This window comes from Amphiura filiformis, chromosome 20, assembly GCF_039555335.1.
Source record: "Amphiura filiformis chromosome 20, Afil_fr2py, whole genome shotgun sequence".
NCBI classification, from domain to species: Eukaryota; Metazoa; Echinodermata; class Ophiuroidea; order Amphilepidida; family Amphiuridae; genus Amphiura; species Amphiura filiformis.
The window spans coordinates 13,501,097-13,520,292 of NC_092647.1; the positions used below are offsets into that span (position 1 = coordinate 13,501,097).

Consider the following 19,196-nt stretch of genomic DNA (forward strand, 5'->3'; position numbering starts at 1 on the left):
ATTTAATTGATACGGTCGTGTGCAGAAACTTGTTAGCTCCAATATGTTACCACATTCGCTACCAAAAGCTACTAGTAAATTTATGAAATTTGGTACATTTTTTGAAGTTGCAAATTAAAAGGAGCATGTTATAGCCCGAAACGACCGCTATGTAATATCGATCGCACCATGCCCGCGTGTACAGCAGTAATCGTATAGTAGGCTTGTAGCAATTCGCTGTCGTAGTGCACGTTAGTAACCATTGGTTACTGCTCCAAGCCTGGGCTCATACACCTGTTCCGAATTTTGATATGCCATAGGCTTTGTGTTGTGATCGTTTCGATCAGTCGTTCGTAACAAAGAAAGCGTGATCCAGTTGACCTGGCAACGGCCATATTGTATTCGTGCACTACGACAGTGAATTCATGCTTTCAAATTAACAATTGAATAAACCGCGCTTTGTACGGGCTCTTGGGATAGAAGACAGGGGCTCGCCACGGGCAAACGAGCTTGTCCATGTCATCAATTCCGACTGTGTGATCGTTTTGATTTGCGACTTTGTCAATTTAGAGCTTTTGGATCCAAATACGGTATCAAATTAGAGCTTTTGGATGCAAATGCGGTATCAAATTAGAGCTTTTGGATCCAAATACGGTATCAAATTAGAGCTTTTGGATGCAAATGCGGTATCAAATTAGAGCTTTTGGAAGCAAATGTGGTATCAAATTAGAGCTTTTGGAAGCAAATTAACGCGGTATCAAATTACAGCTTTTGGAAGCAAATGCGGTATCAAATTACAGCTTTTGGTAGCAAATGCGGTATCAAATTTGAGCTTTTGGTAGCAAATGCGGTATCATATTGGAGCTAACAATGTTCTGCACGCAATTGTGTCAATCAACTATCATAAAACAGTATGCAGACTCCGAGTATTAGACGTACAATATTGTATGTAACATATCTACTTATTTAATCTATTGCCATTCTATTTAAAGTACTGTTTAAGTTCTAACAACTGCTTGATCGTAAAATCGATAATATGTTACGTATAATATCTGGTAGAAATATATTATCGATTTTACGTCATCAAACATTCGTTAGAACTTAAACATTACTGGAAATAGAATGGCAATAGATTAAATAACGTTGATATGTTACATACAATATTGTATTAAAAAAGTCTTCATACTGCTTAAAACACGAGCAGGTTTAAATTTATGACAGGTTACATAAGTGAGGATTTCTTTTTTGTGTTGTGTTTATAACGTCATCCTCACTGGAACAATGCTAGATGTGACAGAATAATCAATTGCATCCAGTCACCGTCGCCCTAGTGTAGTCCGTCAAGAAGGACTCACGAGTGCGTTCGCACAAAAATCCACACTGTCAGACGTGACGGCGTGAATTGTGATAATTCTCACGAGTTCTTCTTAACGGATTTTACAGGCGGGATCGAGTGTCTGCTTCCGCCATGCGAGCTTCGCGCTATTGGAGGGCATCCCGATCTACATTAACCGTGTGTTTTGGTTTGGTAGAACCGGCTACTGTCTTCCATTCATAGTACATGTACCACGCGATGTGCGTATGGTGCGTTAACGGACGGTACAATTAATGTTTTGGTAGTTGACTAATAATGTAGGCATAGTTGACTAATATGTGAGCACAGTTAACTAATCTATGCGCACAGTTGACTAATCTGTGGACACAAAATATGAGTAAAATTGACACAAATTAATATGAACTGCTCGCTCAGATTAGTCAGCTGTGCGGGTGACAGATTAGTAAAATGTGTACACAGATTAGTAAACTGCCCACACATGTTAGTAAACGGTGTTACAGATTAGTAACTTGTGCACACAGATTAGTAAACTGCTTGCACAGATTAGTAACCTGTGTTACAGAGTAGCAAACTGCGAGCACTGATTAGTAAACTGTACTACAGAGTAGTAAACTGTGCTACAGATTAATAAACTGTGCTACAGATTAGTAATACTGCTCACACGTGTTAGTAAACTGTGTTACAGATTAGTAACCTGTGCACACAGATTAGTTAACTGCTTGCACAGATTTGTAAACTGTGTTACAGAGTAGCAAACTGCGAGCACAGATTAGTAAACTGTACTACAGAGTAGTAAACTGTGCTACAGAGTAGTAAACTATGCTATAGATTAGTAAACTGTGCTACAGATTTAATGCCCACTGTGCGAACAGATTAGTCAACTGTGCTACAGATTAATAAACTGTGCTACAGATTACTAAGCTGCGCGAACAGATTAGTAAACTGTGCTACAGATTAGTAAACTGTTCTACAGATTACTAAACTGCGCGCACAGATTAGTCAACTGTGCTACAGATTAGTAAACTGCGCTACAGATTAGTAAACTGTGCTACAGATTAGTCAACTGTGCTACAGATTAGTAAACTGTGCTACAGATTAGTAAACTGTGCTACAGATTAGTAAACTGCTACAGATTAGTAAACTGTGCTATAGATTAGTAAACTGTGCTACAGATTAGTAAACTGTGCTACAGAGTGGTAAACTGTGCGCCAGGATTGGTTAACTGTGCATACAGAATAGTAAACTGTTGACCAGATTTAATTATCAGCTAATTAGTAAACTGTGCACACAGATCTACATCAGTCAACAGATTAATCAACTGCATGTGCGAATAAATTAGTCAACTGTGGCTCACAGATTAGTAAACTGTCACGTGCGGGCAGATTAGTCAACTGTGCACACAGATTAGTAAACTGCCCGCACATGTTAGCAAACTGTGCTACATACAAATATCTTATTCTGAAGTTGAGGTTTGGTTTAACTTCATAGTAGTAGTAAATTTTGGAGTTGGGCAACTTGAACCATCAGAGTATCCCGTCCTTTGGACGGAAATAATATATACTTCAGTTTATATAATAGACTAAACATTTTAATAACTCAGAAATATGTAGTACCTTTAAACCCTGAACACACCTATAGAGTTCATCATGGCTTGCTGAAAATTGAATTTCCTGCGCAAAAATATATGATTTGACCAATTGCTCTGTTTATGAATTTAAATAATATTTGTTGATCTGCGATAGGCTAGATTATGGTAATTTCTGGAAGAAGACAAAATTTAAGACTTAATTAAAATAACGTTTCCTCTTATATTCAAGCTAAGTAAAGTTGGAAAGTAATCTGCAAGATAAGATGCTCCTAATAGAGCATTGTGCCATGCGTGTATGTATAGCAATTCATTCACCAAGCCAATGAGACTCATACGTGTACGAAACAGGGGATAGAGTACACAATTGGGTCGTTTCAAGGGTTGGGAACCAGAAAGGAATTCTTTGTCATGTTTGTGAGTTGAGGCTTTATGGTTTTCAACCCTCGATAAATTGCATAACAATTATTCTTTCCCTTTCTGTTTCTCATATTCATTTAAAGTCTAAAATCTGCAAGTAATGTTATTACAAAAAACTGAAAAAGCACACTGAGCCGTGCTAGAACTGAGATTAAAGGCGGCTGACCCGTTGGCAGCTTCCATCTGCGTTTGTCATGTTTGTTGTTAGGGATGAAATAAAAACTCGACCGGCGGTTGACCGCCGGTTCCGAGCGGTTCCGTCCGGTTGGAGCCGGTTATAATTGTTTTAAACAATGGAACGCGGTTTAACCGCAGTCGAGTTTTGATTTCATCCCTTACTTTTTCAGGCATAATCCAATGCAATGTGTTGGTAGTGCGAACCAAGGATGTGATAGTATTCTTATCTAGCCATGCTAGCTGTCCCTGATTAAATACAATTTGACACCTGTAGCATGTGTAGAGGCCTTAGGGTTATTCAGGTATATGAGAAACTTGAAGATAAATCTTGTAAATAGATACATGTGTTATGTGTATACGTGACATCATCATCATCATCCACAAATTGTATGGTCGACATTTCAGCTTACAACGAAACAGCAGCCCCACAAATACCGTCCCATTCTTAACAAAATATGTAAAACGGAAGACATATATCCATGAATCTTGGGGCGGTTTAGCCGAGTCGACGATCCACTGATAATTTTAGATCCAAAATCAAGGGATACGACTCATCGCGAAGTCACCTTTGTTTGATGATACCAGACATAAGAATTGTCTACATAACATAGTAATCATATAACTGAAGAAATTCCACAATTCACGTGCCATTATATTTCTTCCGTTTTAGTACTAATCACACTGACATTGCTCGAGTTTTTCCCATCTTCTAGACACAATTCATTGTTTTTATTATCCAAATCTAGACTCTCTGTTTTCCCACCCTCCACTCCCTCCGTATTCTCTTTGTTCAATTCACTACCAATAATGTTCTCTTTCTCGCATCCGCTGTATATCTTTTCATCCGGCGATAGTTCCTCACCGTCATCTTTAACTTGTTCTTTCTTCCATTTCATTCGTCTGTTTTGAAACCATATTTTGATTTGGCGCTCCGTAAGACACACTGCGTGTGCAATTTCTATCCGTCTTTTGCGGGTAAGGTAGCGGTTGAAATGAAATTCTTTTTCTAGTTCAAGAGTTTGGAATCGTGTGTACGTTTGCCGGCCACGTTTTTTTGTCTGTTCCTATTGTTGATGTACCTGTAACGAGAATGCAAAAAGGAACGAAATATAAGTAATTAACTCGATACACTATGGACCATAAGAGCCTCATCCCAATGGCAAAGTCCAATAACCTCAATTACATAATCATAGTGCAAAATTTGACCTCAAGTTGCAGGGTATGAGTTTTTGTACCCAAATCTTCAAAGGTCATTCAATGAATGTGTAAATGTATTGGGGTTTAAGAACTGTTCCCCTGATAGATGAGCATGTTGTGGATCCTCCTTGATAAAGCATGGTTGATTTGACCAATTCGTAAAACAATATCGAATGCATATTGTACCTTCATTTGCATGTCAAACATTTCAACATCCGCTCGTTTCAAGTTTTCTGACCGATAGTGGGTCGTTTCAAGTTTTTCGCTTTGGATTTGGTTTCGGTTTTTCTATATTGTAAACTAGGCCCAAGTTTGATTGACAGGTCACATTGTTATAAGCCCGAGAAGGTGCCAAAGTTCCCCTTTGTCTTGTTTGTAGAGTTGAGAAACAAGAAATGCCTATTGTATTCGTAATTGCTGGGCGGCAGATAATCTCGTTTGGTTGGTTTATTGTGATCATCACTGATCAGTGCAATCTGCCCAGATTCATAAATCAATACGAAATACAATAGGCTGATTTCTAAAAGCCTCAGCAAACATGGTAAATTCGTTTGAACATCTCAAATCCATTTCGTATTGATTATTGTTCATTTATATTATAAGAGGGTTGCATTACATTTACATCACTTTCAACCAATCCAATGTACGACATCGCAACTAGTGGACCCAGCGTGTCTGCTGAAGACGGATCACAGAAATTGCACTGGAAATTGCACACATGCAGTGTGTCTTATACGGAATACGGAACGCCACAGCAGGTCCGTATGCTGGGTCCAATTTTTGCGATGTTGTTCATTGGATTGGTTAGATTTTGTTAGTTTTTGGTCATATTATAATGATATTTATTGCATCAATTTAGGTCAATAGGTTGACTGAACAAGAGACAATACGAATTCAATAAAAATCATTATTTATACAATACATTCCAAATGCAGAGTTTTCGGGAAAGGTGTGGACCTTCGCCAAATCACCATTGCTTTAATAAGTGTCTCTTCCTTCTGGTAAAATACAACATACTAAGAGTTTGAAGTTCATGGGCCCTTCGATTGATTATAACACCTAAAACATGCTAAATATAAATACAGCTCAGGTTGTACTTCCAAATTTGTTGTGTAAAAACCCTTGTTCGCGCCTCCAAACTAATATTTTCGTTATGTTTCAGGAGGAGTGGATAAAACATTGAGGCTGAAGTCTAATGCATCGAAGCGTGTCGTGTGATATCGGTTCACGAGAACAGTTCACGGCTAGGTCGGTATATCGTCTTGCCACATCTCCTGCTTTTTGTTTAGGTTAGCAGCTATACTCATTGCATCCCTTTTGACAGTAGAGTCATAAATCTATTCTCTCATACTAATTTTTTGCTCGCTCAGGTTTTCAATATAGCGGCGTGGTATATTTGGTTTCCGAAGTCTGTCAGGAGATATTCACAAAGTATACTCTTCCGTATATTTTAATTTGGCCATGTCCCTAAAACAAAAAGGTCATAGAATTGCAGGTTCAGTCTCTTGTTGAGTTATATCTTGTCCTCAAGAGCATCATAATAATCTATTTGCAAATGATAAAATCACGAGATCTCAGCCCACCACCGGTCCACCCAGGCCCGCCACACAATACCGTATCCCACGGTCTGGTAATGTAAAGGTTTAATTTTAAAAGTACTTGCACCCAACTCGTGTGATAAACACATATATTAATCATGTTTAAATAATATAAGAAAGAAAAGAACCGTATTCTGAAACAACATTCAGATAATCTATTTCGCTTTAATCGCCAGGACATGTTTGCCGGAATTATTAATTAAGCGCGTCGTTTTAATAAATCCAGTGGATCTCCGTCCAGGCACTGCTGTGAAGCACAATCCCGGACAACTCGTTTATCTCAGTATCTGGGACCGCAATTTACAACCAGGTGAACCGGACAAGACGGACAAGACGGGATAGGAACATGGGGAAAGGCCCGCTTTTATAATGCAGGAGGAAAACCAAAGTGTCATGGGAAAAACCTGCGAGGATGGTCATGGATGGGCAACCATGCTTACGATACTGCGAGGAATCGTACCCGGGACGACGCGACGTGGTACAGAGTGGACGCAGTGGAGTGGTACAGAGTAGACGCAGTGGTCAAAGGCGAGTGCTACAACCATAACTTGATTTACATATCTTGTCTTGAAGACAGCGTTATCTCAATTCCCTGTCCTAGTTATGTAATAATCGGATTAACTAAATTTTTGAATAGATCGACTTGCACTAAAAGCAGGTAGCACTCATCACCTGTGTATGTCTGCAATCACAGAATGAATAAATACTAGTCTTTTCAAAGATACTAATCTCCTGTGCGAGTGATCAGCATGATATGGTTCAATCAATGCAGAGGTACTGCGTGAACGTAGCAGTGCAGTGCAGCGCGGACTGCGCGGTAGATTCAAAAATTGTTTTCACCTATTGCTATGGTTAATCCGATTATCACATCACTTCGCCATAGCGCAAATACATTAACAAAAGACAAATAATATGAATCAAATAAATCCAATATATTACAAGAACATGAAAACTGAATAAAACCAACAAGATGTAATTCATATTATAAGAATGTCTATGTTCCAGTTGAGAGAATCTAGACCATGGACTATTGGTAAATGTGTGTTTTAACAACAATTACACCGCAGTTTGTTTTCACTCAATTAAAATTTATGATCGTCATATTCTACTATAAACGACCAAAACCGAAGGGAGTATTTTCTTTGAAACTAAGCAAATGTGTGCTACTAATTTATTGCAATCGTGAACTTCACCCAAACTTTGAACTTTTAAGGGCTCAGCTGTGGGATTTGTTTTGAAAAAAATTGTATGCATCGCATAAGGTCAATCTGCTTTGGAATAATGATTATATGTTGAATCGATCCATCTTTAATTAACTTTGGGAAATATCAATTATATGATATGAAAAAACGCCTCACAAAATAGTCCTAAAAACACAACACAGAGCATCACCATTAAAAGATAAAACTAATAATTTTTGACAAATGAGTATAAATTGTCAACAGATATTAATAGGTGTGGTTTGATGGCAAAAGGCGCACATTATTATGATTTAATTATGGTGCATGAGAGAACGTGAAACTTGAAAGAAGGAGACTAGACTTCCATGTGAACAGAAGAGAAGAGAACAGGGTATTTCACCAACCCATATACTGGGCAATACTGGGTAGGGTATTTACACGACTGTGCACCGCCACACATTTTGGCCAATGATTTGTTGATTGCCAAAATCTTAGGGCTGAAAAACTATTGGACCGAAACAACTTTGTTAATTGTCCAAATCTTAGGACTGAGACAACTTTTGACCAATGATTATATGCGTACGGATGACCAAAGACTAAAAGCTCCCTGACTTTTGACCAATGATTTTATGCGTACGAATGACCAAAGAGTGCTACAATCAAAGGTATTGAACTGATCTTCATCTTCATTAGATACAGTGCATCCCTCAAGAACAACGTACTTCACCAACCCATATACTGGGCGGGGGATTTACTCAAGCGTGAAAGGGATTTGTTAATTGTCAAAATCTTAGGACTGAAACAACTTTTGACCAATGATTGCATGCATGCGATCGGATTACCAAAGAGTGCTATAACAAAGAATGTGAACATGATCATGGGAAGAGGAGCACAATGTACTTCACCAACCCCATACTGGGCGGGGGATTTACTCAAGTGGAGGTGAAAGAGATATGTTGATTGCCAAAATCTTAGAACGGAAACAACTTTTGACCAATGATTACATAACATGCGTACGGATGACCAAAGAGTGCTATAACACAAAAGAGGCGCACAACGTACTTCACCAACCCATATACTGGGACTGGGATTTACTCAGGCGTGTGAGGGATTTGTTGATTACCAAAAACTTAGGACTGAAACAACTTTTGACCAATTATTACATGCGGGCGTACGGATTACATAAGAGTGCAATAGCAAAGATACTGAGCTGATTATCTGAAGAGGAGTACAACGTACTTCACCACAGACAGAAGAAGCGCACAACGTACACCACCAACCCCATACTGGGCGGGGGATTTACTCAAGCGTGTTAGCGATTTGTTGGTTGCCAAAATCAGGACTGAGTGAAACAACTCTTGACCAATGATTACACGAGTACGGATTACCAATAGTGCTAAGAAAACGATACTTGGTGAGCGTGATGAGAAAAAGAGGACACCAGTACTTTACTAACCCCGTTATTTTTATACCTGAATACTTCACCAACCCCATACTGGGCGGGGATTTACCCGAGAGTGTACAGGATTTCTTGATGCCAAAATCTTAGGAGTAAAACAACTTTTGACCAATGATTACATTTGTACGATTTAAAAGTGTTGTTGTTGTCTAGTGTAGGGTTGGTAACTTCACTGTTCTCTTGTGCTATCACGTTATCTCTTGTTATTTTAGCACAGTAATCCTTCTGCTTGTCCCAACCCAGATCCTTGCGCTACAGAAAAATCTTAATTTTAAAATCTCAGCAGCCACTATTCTGAGATCTAACCCTAACATAATTATAGACCCTATTATTTTCTTTAAGTGATTGAAAAAGAGACGTAATCTGCACCTTCACTACATCTGCGTCATTGTGGTTGTCTCATATCCCTGGGATGAATATACTCTCAGTGGCGTAACTTTGGTTCAGGGTGCCCGGGGGCGAAAGTAGATCAGGTGCCCCTAACCAATGGTGTGCATGGTGCAAAGCCCCCCCCCCCACCTGGACAAAAAACTGAAAGAGAAAAGTGCTCTTCCGACAAAAATTGAAAGAGAAAATCGGGAACGCAAAGGAAAAGAAAAGGGACAAGAAGCCCGTTTTCCACCAAAATTCATCCCGATCATGGGCCAAAATAGTGCACAATACAAAAGATTTGCTCGCTGCTCGCGCGCACAATGTCCATATTATACTTTGATCAGCTCGTAATAGGCGGGACTTGTTAGGCTTTTACCACTACGCCAAAAGTAGACCCACGTTAAGAGAGCCATTATTTGACCTGTCCGGCCTATATTTTGTGTGTTAAAGAAAGTAGACAAAGTATAGGACTTGCATTAGTAATTTGTGATGCTTCTGGAGAGGTGTGACAAAACAATTCTCAAAGTAAAATATTTTGATATTAATCCGCGATGTTATAAGGCCCGCCGATTAGGAGCTGATCAAAGTATAAGCCCTTTCCACCCAGATCACGGGCCCAAATAGCGTAAAATACAAACATTTTGCTCGCTACGCCCGCACATTGTCTCAATAAAGCCTTTTTGGGAAGATCAAAGACTTAAATGTACATCTAAGAAAACCGGTATATGTATAATTCCCTCTGAAAATACCGGGTCAAAATTATGCAAGCGCAAAATTGCTTTCGTTTTTGCCCTCAAATATTACCCCCCCCCCCCCACCAAGAAAGCTTGCTATGCCCTTGATTGAAAGCCATATATACCTACCGAATAAAAATAGTGTTTCCGATCAAATTAATTTCATCTTTCAATGAACTTCATGTTAACAAAAAATGTTTTCATCTTCTCCAATGGCTTTACTTTTCAAGATTTATCACTAGCTGCAGTGACGTAGCTAGAGGTTGTGGCGCCCGGGAGCAAAAGTACAAAATACCCCTTCTTCCTAAAACAATGTCAGGCTTAAATACCACTAATTTGGTATAATCAAGTTGAATTTCGGTCTTTCAAATGACAAGTTAAGGTGCACTGCGCGCGAAGCGCGAAAATTTAATGTTGAGGGGGCACCCAAATGAAGATTAATTCTCTCCATGGTAGGTAAAGGTGTCCACTTCGTTCCTATAACAAAGTATTATCGTGTCGAAATGCATGTGTATCCAGGCCTGGCAAGGGTGCCCCTTAGCCCGGGTGCCCGGGGGCGCGGCCCCCCAGAGCCCATAGGAGTTACGCCACTGTATACTCTTAGAAAAAATGTTCCAAAATTCCAAGTAGAACTTTAAAAAGTTCTTAACCTATATGTAGAACCTTACATAGTACAAAGAACTAACAACGGTCTGCAAAGGCCTGAAAGAACCATTTTAGACGTATAAAGGTTCCGTATTAAGGGCCAGAAAGAACCATTTTGGGGTTCTTGCAATTTCCTAGAACCCCTGGATTTGTGCTAGATTCTATGTAGAGCCTGAACATGAGAATCCTTTTACTTAGTAATCTTAACTTAGTATTTTGATACGGTACAGCTAATTTCTAAACATGACACAAACTAAACTACATTGCTTTCTTTCATGATGTCATCTGCAAAGTGCTGAATAGTCTACAAAGGAATCAAAATCCGGGGCTCCACCTATAGGGCCTAGATCATATACTAGATCAGAAGGTTATCCCTATAAGCTTAATTATTTTGGAATATTAATGACAATCTATGGCACGCCACACCGGACAAAAAACGGCGAGACTTAAAAAATGACGTCCAGTTTAAAAAATGACGCCGAGAATGAAAAAAATGACGTCGAGAATGAAATGATAACGTCGAGTTTTAAAATACGACGTTGAGTTCAAAACGATGACGTTGAGATTGTAAAACCAACGCCGAGTTTGTAACGCCGAGTTTCTTCGCGTCCAGATTTTTTTCGCGTCCAGATTTTTTCGCGTCGAGAAGCGCCCTCTATAGTTTCTGATTGGCCATGTTGACATGGTCCAAATAGCAGGTCATTTTCAATATCTGCAATGGCGGAAATAAAAGAATATGAGTGTGGTAAATCTTATGAGTGAGATTCAGAGGACAGACATTGATTCCGAGGTTAATTCCGTGGAAAGACTAGGAAGAATATGGTAGAAGAGCATTTGTGTAATTAAGTTACGACCTTTCTAGCTGTATACTTGCCATAGTCAGTTCAATGGAATGACTCTTATGTCGTGTGAAATTTAAATAACCAGCATAACATGATATACAAGGTGTACCAGAAATACCCTGGTGAATGAATTTGGATATAAGTCAAGAAATAGGCATCGGAAAAAATGTAAAAAGCGGCGTTTAGCTCATTGTATTGTGCATCATATTATTATTATATTATTATGTACGCAAAATATAAAGCCCATTGGCATGTACTTTGTTTGAATTTTTGATATTGGCAACCTTAATGATAATAATAAGTTTATATTCATTATGAGCGATAATGAGAATGATGCCATCACTGATCTTGCTAATTTCATTCATTCTGCTTAAAAAACGTTCTTTAAACATGTTAAATAATGATAGTTAATTTCTCATGTTCATAATAATATGTTGTATTCTCTATGTTCGATCCTGTATTTTCATTTAATGTCTAGTTTGACTTATACCTGCTTTGTTTGGGTGATTGTCTATAAAATGCTGATTCTGATTCTGAATGAACTTTCTTGAACTTGAAATGAAGTGATTGATTCATGCGTTATGTAATCGCTAATTTATTCGCAATCATTCAACCGATTCAAGTAAAATCATCGTATTATAATGGGCTATACGCTGTTTTTTAAATATTTGGATTCTGATGCCTATAATTTTCTCAACTTAGGTCCAGTTTTCTGGGACACCCTGTACACTCCCCAGAGCCAATTGGTCAAACATGAATTATCACTCAAATTATTGTAACAGTATAAATTTCATGTTTTGTCTTATGTTGCCTCCATACCCAATGTGTCTTTGTTAACCCATTTTGACCCTACCTGCTACCCATACCTAACATTACATCACTGACCTTGCCCATTCCCTGTCCTATCCTTGCAATTTGACCTGATAACCATGGTAACCCACCCCATACTATGTGCTTGTTCATGTGCTAGGCAGTTCTGCACTGACCTCCACCAAGTCAAGACCATGCTGGATTCAACCATAGATAAGGAGACACTATCACTATCAATATCATGGACTTAAACAAACACGCATAGCACTTACCTACAATGAAACATGAACAATTACTGCCAATAATCACAGCTCAAGTGCTATCTTTATCATTGTTGTTTCTTTCAAATATGAATAATATTAGTAAATAATCAATAAATTGCATGGTTTATAATAATTACTAGTACTGAGATATAATATATACAGAAAGACTATAGAGGGCGCTTCTCGGCACGAAAAAATCTGGACGCGAAAAAAATCTGGACGCGAAAAAAATCTGGACGCGAAAAAACTCGGCCCGTTACAAACTCGGCGTTGGTTTTACAATCTCAACGTCATCGTTTTGAACTCAACGTTGTATTTTAAAACTCGACGTTATTATTTCATTCTCGACGTTATCATTTCATTCTCGACGTTGTTTTTATTCTCGACGTTAATTTTTTTATTCTCGGCGTCATTTGTTAAACTGGACGTCATTTTTTAAGTCCGCCGTTTTTTGTCTTGTCTCGCGTGCCATAACAATCCTTCGAAATAAATGATCCCCTTGGAAAAAGAAAATTAAAATGTCAGTATTGTTAATATGCTAAACCTGTATATCTAGCTAGGCGAATGCCATTAGAAAAGAGTTTAATAAATGTTAAAATAAGGGTATCAACTATGATGTCATTGACAGTACAGTAGAGCAAGCGAACCCCATACTGGGCGGGGGATTTACCAGAGCGTGTAAAGGGATTAATTGTTGTCAAGAGCTAAAGACTACAACAACTTTTGACCAATGATTACACGAGTACGGATTACTGAAGTGACGATTATAATGTTGATTGACTACATTGGTGGAACAATCGATTGCATTGTTGTTCAGTTGTTTAGCGCGGAGAGTACACTGCAAAAACAGTGTCTAGTGATTAAGCTATGTTTAGGAATTTAATTCCTAAATGCTTTACATATTACATTAATCATGTTAATTGTTACATGATGTTTTGAAATTGGTGTTTAGGCGATAAACGCGTTTACAAATCGAGAACAAATTGTTCAATCTGTAGACATTGTTTCTGCAGTGTGTTTACAAGATGAGAACAACTAAACAGTGAAGTTATAAAAAAAAAGCCAAATCATATCTTCTAAGTTGTATTAAAACTTGGTTAACACTTTAGTAGTCTAGTATATAAAAAAATGCAAATTAATTGTGACGTGTCATGTCAAAAGCAGACACTTTTGGGCAGGATCTTGAATGGAGAAATAGCCAAAAATCTGCCAGGGGGCGATTTTTTCACAATTTGGGTTTGTTGCGAATTTGTGATATTATAATATTAATGTTAAAAATATTGTCTGATAGTTTCAGACCGGAATATAACTGGCATCTTGTATTTTTTGAGACATTTTTTCAAGGGAATTCCTACCCTCAACATTGTCAATAATATTTTTGAAGGCCGATATCTCAATTTCCAACTTTATAATACCATAACTTATGAACTCAATATCTTCGCTTAGGAATGTCCGATTTCATTGGAGAAAACGGCGTTGTGGAGCAAAATATCTCTATATTTAAGATATGTAAAAACCTCAAAGTTGATAACCTGCCCAAAAGTGGCTGCTTTTGATATGACACGTCACAATTGGCTAAATCAATTCCCACACCCAGGATAACAAAAAATTATATGGTTTGTCCTTATAAGGACATTTGCTTCAAAAGAATGTAATGTTGTTGCATAATAATCTAATGTCTATTGAAGAAAACATTACTTAGTGTTGTTATTCTTATAGTATTCACAACATTTCTTACATAGAAATAATATAGTACAGTACCTTCACACATGTTCAAATTATGTTTACTATAAAAGGATCCGCGGATTTATTAATGATAAAAAGCCTATTGCATTTTTTACTTTTGACCTTTTTATGGCGGTTATAACGCGGTATAACGTCAAGAATTATACAGGTTACGAGGTGCGCTGATTTATGGCGAGGGAGGCTGCTTCAATTCTGTTGTTGTTGCGTGCCTGTCATTCAATATCAAGACCTTTTGTACTGGGTTTCAATGCTTTTCAAATGGTGAAACTTATACAAATATGCGTAGTTTCAAGAAATGGGGATATAAAATGTATACTTTTGTAGATTTTTGTGAGGATATAATGATGTGCCTTTTGTTTATTTGAACAAAATACACAAATCAGAACTAACATTCCACTATAAAACTAGCATGCAAAGTCCACATTTCTATTGAAATATGTGACGTGTCATGTCAAAAGGAGACACTTTTGGGCAGGTTATCAATTATGAGGTTTTTACATATTTTAAATACAGAGATATTTTGCTCTACATCGCCGTTTTCCCCAATGAAATCGGACATTCCTAAGCGAAGATATTGAATTCGCAAGTTATGGTATTATAAAATTGGAAATTGAGATATCGGCCTTTAAAAATATTGTTGACAATGTTGAGAATAGGAATTACCTTGAAAAATGTCTCAGAAAATACAAGATGCCAGTTATATCCCGGTCTGATACTATCAGACAATATTTTAAACATTAATAACATCACAAATTCGCAACAAACCCAAATTGTGAAAAAATCACCTGCGGGCAGATTTGTGGCTATTTCTCCATTTATGATTGTGCCCAAAAGTGTCTCCTTTTGACATGACACGTCACATATAGGCTTTAAAACACCAAACGATTGCTGATACTCTTTTGTTGATGCGGCTTTTAGCAATACCAAGTGAAGTACCGACACAACCCCACGCTGGGCAAGGGAATTACCCGAGCGTGTAAAGGGATTAATTGTTGCCAGGAGCTAAAAGACTACAACAACTTTTGACCAATGATTACACGAGTATTCATGTTTATTAGGTGAAATTTGGTCACATTGTGATCAAACTCTATATTTTTTAACAAATCGGGGTTCCACAACAGCTATTTGTTTTGTGTTTTGTATTTCGCTGTTTTCATTTGTTTTTTTTCTGGTAAATGCAATATCATTTAGAAATAACACAAGTGCTTGAATTCAGATTATGATTTTCTGTTTCCTTTAATATATAGAAAGATACTAACTTTGATAATGTATAAAAGGGCCGCTTTGTCACATTCATTTCTGCAATAAAACTATCTCACATCTCAGCGTAAGTTTGAAGGAAAACGGTTTTTAATAGCTAGGTTAGGAGACAGAAAATCACTTTATTTGCTATAATTTACCTGGTATTTTCATCCAGTTATAGACCGGTCCCTTATAAGGCGGTGTATTGGCATCGGACTTCTTTTCTGACGCAGGTGATGAACTGCCGTCTTTCTCGTCATGGTCACCGTGAATATCCCGGCTGGATGATGAACAGTACACTGCCTCTAAACCATAATTCGTTGCGTTACTTGCTACTACTTTAGACGCTTGGGTCCAAGACGGGGCAAATGTAGTCGGTGCGTAGCCGGGCGGATAACCGCCACCAAATTGGTCTTGATATCCCGCAGTTTGACTGTACGCCTGGGAAAATGCACATGCAGAATAGCCGTAAGTACCGGCGGGGAATGAAGCCCCTGACATGGCACAATTCCCCGTTCCACCAGTTGCCGATGAATTTGCCGCATCGTAAGTTGTTCCGTAAGTTCCCGAACTACATCTCCAACCACCAGCACCGGGAGTAGTAGCGAGTTCAGCTCCATTTTTTCCTGCTCTTGCTACGGGCCCCAAAGGTTCGAAACCACTCGGGTACCATGCTTCGCCTGGTTGATATTTGCTGAACAGCGAGTTCAAAAAGTATGAGCTCATCTGGTTTGCGAATGATTTGTTGCCTCGTTTGGTTAGTTTTATTGCCTTTTCTGCCTAGCAAAATGTCTCACGGAATTTTCTTGGATTTACTGCTGTAGCAACGCTCGGCCTGTCAGGATGACTATTATACAGTTAAACTAAAGATGGCGCGAAGTCTACTATAACACAAGTGACATAAGATCCACACCAAACAGCCAATCAGACACGCCTGCCCAATAAAGCTGTTGAAAAAAAAAGACCATCGGGGACAGGAGTTATTAATTATGCAATATATTTATCAACACATCGTAGGAATACGAAAACCCCGAATCAGAACACCCGCATACTGTACACTACATGAAGCAACTTACATGCGGGTGTTGGAAAGTTGCAGTAGACCGTTATATCCGAAATTTTGACGAAATCCTTCCCTCCCGTTTTTCATACTTTTCGTTCAATTTAATTTGAATTAACACTTTTCATAGATCATAACGCAAGTTGAAGAAAACTTACTAGGTTCTATGGTCATGGCTAATCGGGTTTAATCCAATCTTTTGCTTAATAATTGTTCAAAGCTATTTTGGAATGCACGTTTAACACGCTCAATTTCATCAACAGGATAAAACAATAAATTCAAAGTTAATAACGATGTAAATACGATTGAAGGTTAGATGGTGCAACAAGGGGAAAAACATTCAGAGTTAAATGTCTCGTGAATTTCTCTGCTGTTTTTCATTAATTCTATACATGTGGTTCAATAATGAAAAAAAAATGAATTTAGAATGTTTTGATTTGATATTTTGAAGGGATTTTCTGTATGAGATGTTTATTATCAAATATCAACATAAATATGGAGAAGAGAAGTAGACCAGTGTCTTAAATTTGCATAAGAAATCAAGTTCATAATTATACTCCTGAACCGAACAGGTTTGTTTTGACAGTAAACTATAATGTTTGATGGAACTTAGAGCTATAAATATGACTTTACTTCAAGCTGTTCAAAGTTCTATTCATGCATGGGGTTGCCATAAATGCTCATATCACCTAAAACATGAAAAAGAACTGGGATAATAATTACGAGTAAAATATGTTTATTGAATATCGTCTATTGTTTATGAAGTTGAATCTTTTGATACCATAATAAAAACATTATAGCCGTAAACATATTTATTTTTTTATGATATTACAGGTTGCTGTTTGTTTTGTTTTTTCGTGGTTCTTAAATTTAGGTGTTACCTTCGTCATGTAAACCCACTTAGAGTTAGTTATTATCAAGAACGCTTATGGAATGTTTAATCACTCAATGAAGTCTTAACAATTGGCTAATTTCGTGTATGTTTACCGATGACGAATAGAATCCGCAGTTGATGTCAAAAGCGTGAAGTTATCATTTCCAGTCTAAAAATCAGACAATTTTAATCGTTTGCGTCAACGTTTGCATATAACACCAATGAAAATGTGTTAGTAAAAACTTGATTTCGTATTAAAAAACAGCAACACTGCAAAAACAGCAGAGCAACACTTAATAAACATTTGAACACTTTAATGGCTAATGTTTGTACAGTGAAGGTATAGGGGGTGTTAATTTATTAACATTAAAACGCGTGAAAATATGAAGATGTTTATGTTATTATTAACACAGATAGTGTTAAAAAGCATTTTAACACTATATTGTGTTAAAAGGATAAACATCTTCATATTTTTACGTGTTTTAGTGTTTATAAATTATCACCCATATACCTTCACTGTACAAACATTAGCCATTAAAGTGTTCAAGTGTTTATAAAGTGTTTCTCTGATGTTTTTGTAGTGTATTGTTATAACATCTACAGTGTTTGTCTATTTTCTGTAATATTTTTGTATCTAACACAGTATTAGAGACGTTTATGATAATACTCACTTCTTCACGCCTTGTGTTCACGCCTTCAAGAGTTTTCTCTAGCAGTTCTGCAAGTGGCGTAGAGACCATTCAAAGTGGGTCAATTTCAACGCATCATCAACGAAGCAATCCTTGAAACTAATATCGTGTTTAAACTCCGTGAAAAAACGCCAATTCGTAATCGATGAGCACGAAAAGTGAATGAAGCAGACGCTTGCCATGACGACATGAGTTAAATTGTCAAATAAGAACTCATGAATAATGTTTTGAGAATAAAATTAAAATATAAAAATTAAATAAGTCATGTTTCAAAACCTAATCAACCTCCAAATTACACGAGGGATACAAACAAATAAAATCAATGTATTCATGTTTTTATAAGACATCTTTTAGACCACCACGAAATTTAATGAAAAGTACATTTCCCTAGATGCGAATGTTTAATTTCGTCAATAAAGAAATCCTAAGCGAGGGTCTCAGTGTGGGGCCTGAAGAATATTGAGTTCATTTGGAGCGAAAATTGGGAAAAATTGAATTGATGACCTGTTTTTGATTTCATCCAAGTTTTGTTTGATGGATATCAAAATTATAGATGACTGCGTTTGGGAGTTGAGACAAAGTAGTGTATTGGTCAGGATTTTGACAACGATAGCCTCGATCACTGAAATGATAGCTTAGACTGCTTCATGGCAAAACTATCACTAGTATCCACAACATGCTCATCTATCAGGGCACAGTTCTTAGTTTAACCCCAATACATTTGTACAATCATTGAATGACCTTTGAAAATTTGGGTACAAAAACTCATACTCTGCAACTTGAGGTCAAATGTTTCACTATCAGTGTTTAATTGAGGTTATTGAACTATGCCATTGGGATGAGGCCATTGTGGTTCATAGTGTATAAGATGTAGACTGGCCTTTGTCTACTGATACATAGACAATCATAGACTATCATAAACTATCATAGTGGATTTCCTCTTGCCCAATGACATACAAGTAAATACCCCTTTCATACATAGTGGCT

The 19,196-nt window shown here is 37.5% G+C and overlaps 1 protein-coding gene across 1 annotated transcript; it reads right to left on the reverse strand.

The window, feature by feature from the left end:
* Positions 1–1,097: 1,097 nt before the first annotated feature.
* LOC140142646 (uncharacterized) lies at positions 1,098–18,360 on the reverse strand. Its single transcript, XM_072164647.1, is given in 4 exon segments — positions 1,098–4,552; positions 4,554–4,576; positions 15,745–16,533; positions 18,192–18,360. Coding segments are annotated over 3 exon segments (996 nt in total). The 5' UTR covers positions 16,313–16,533; positions 18,192–18,360; the 3' UTR covers positions 1,098–4,147.
* Positions 18,361–19,196: the final 836 nt, after the last annotated feature.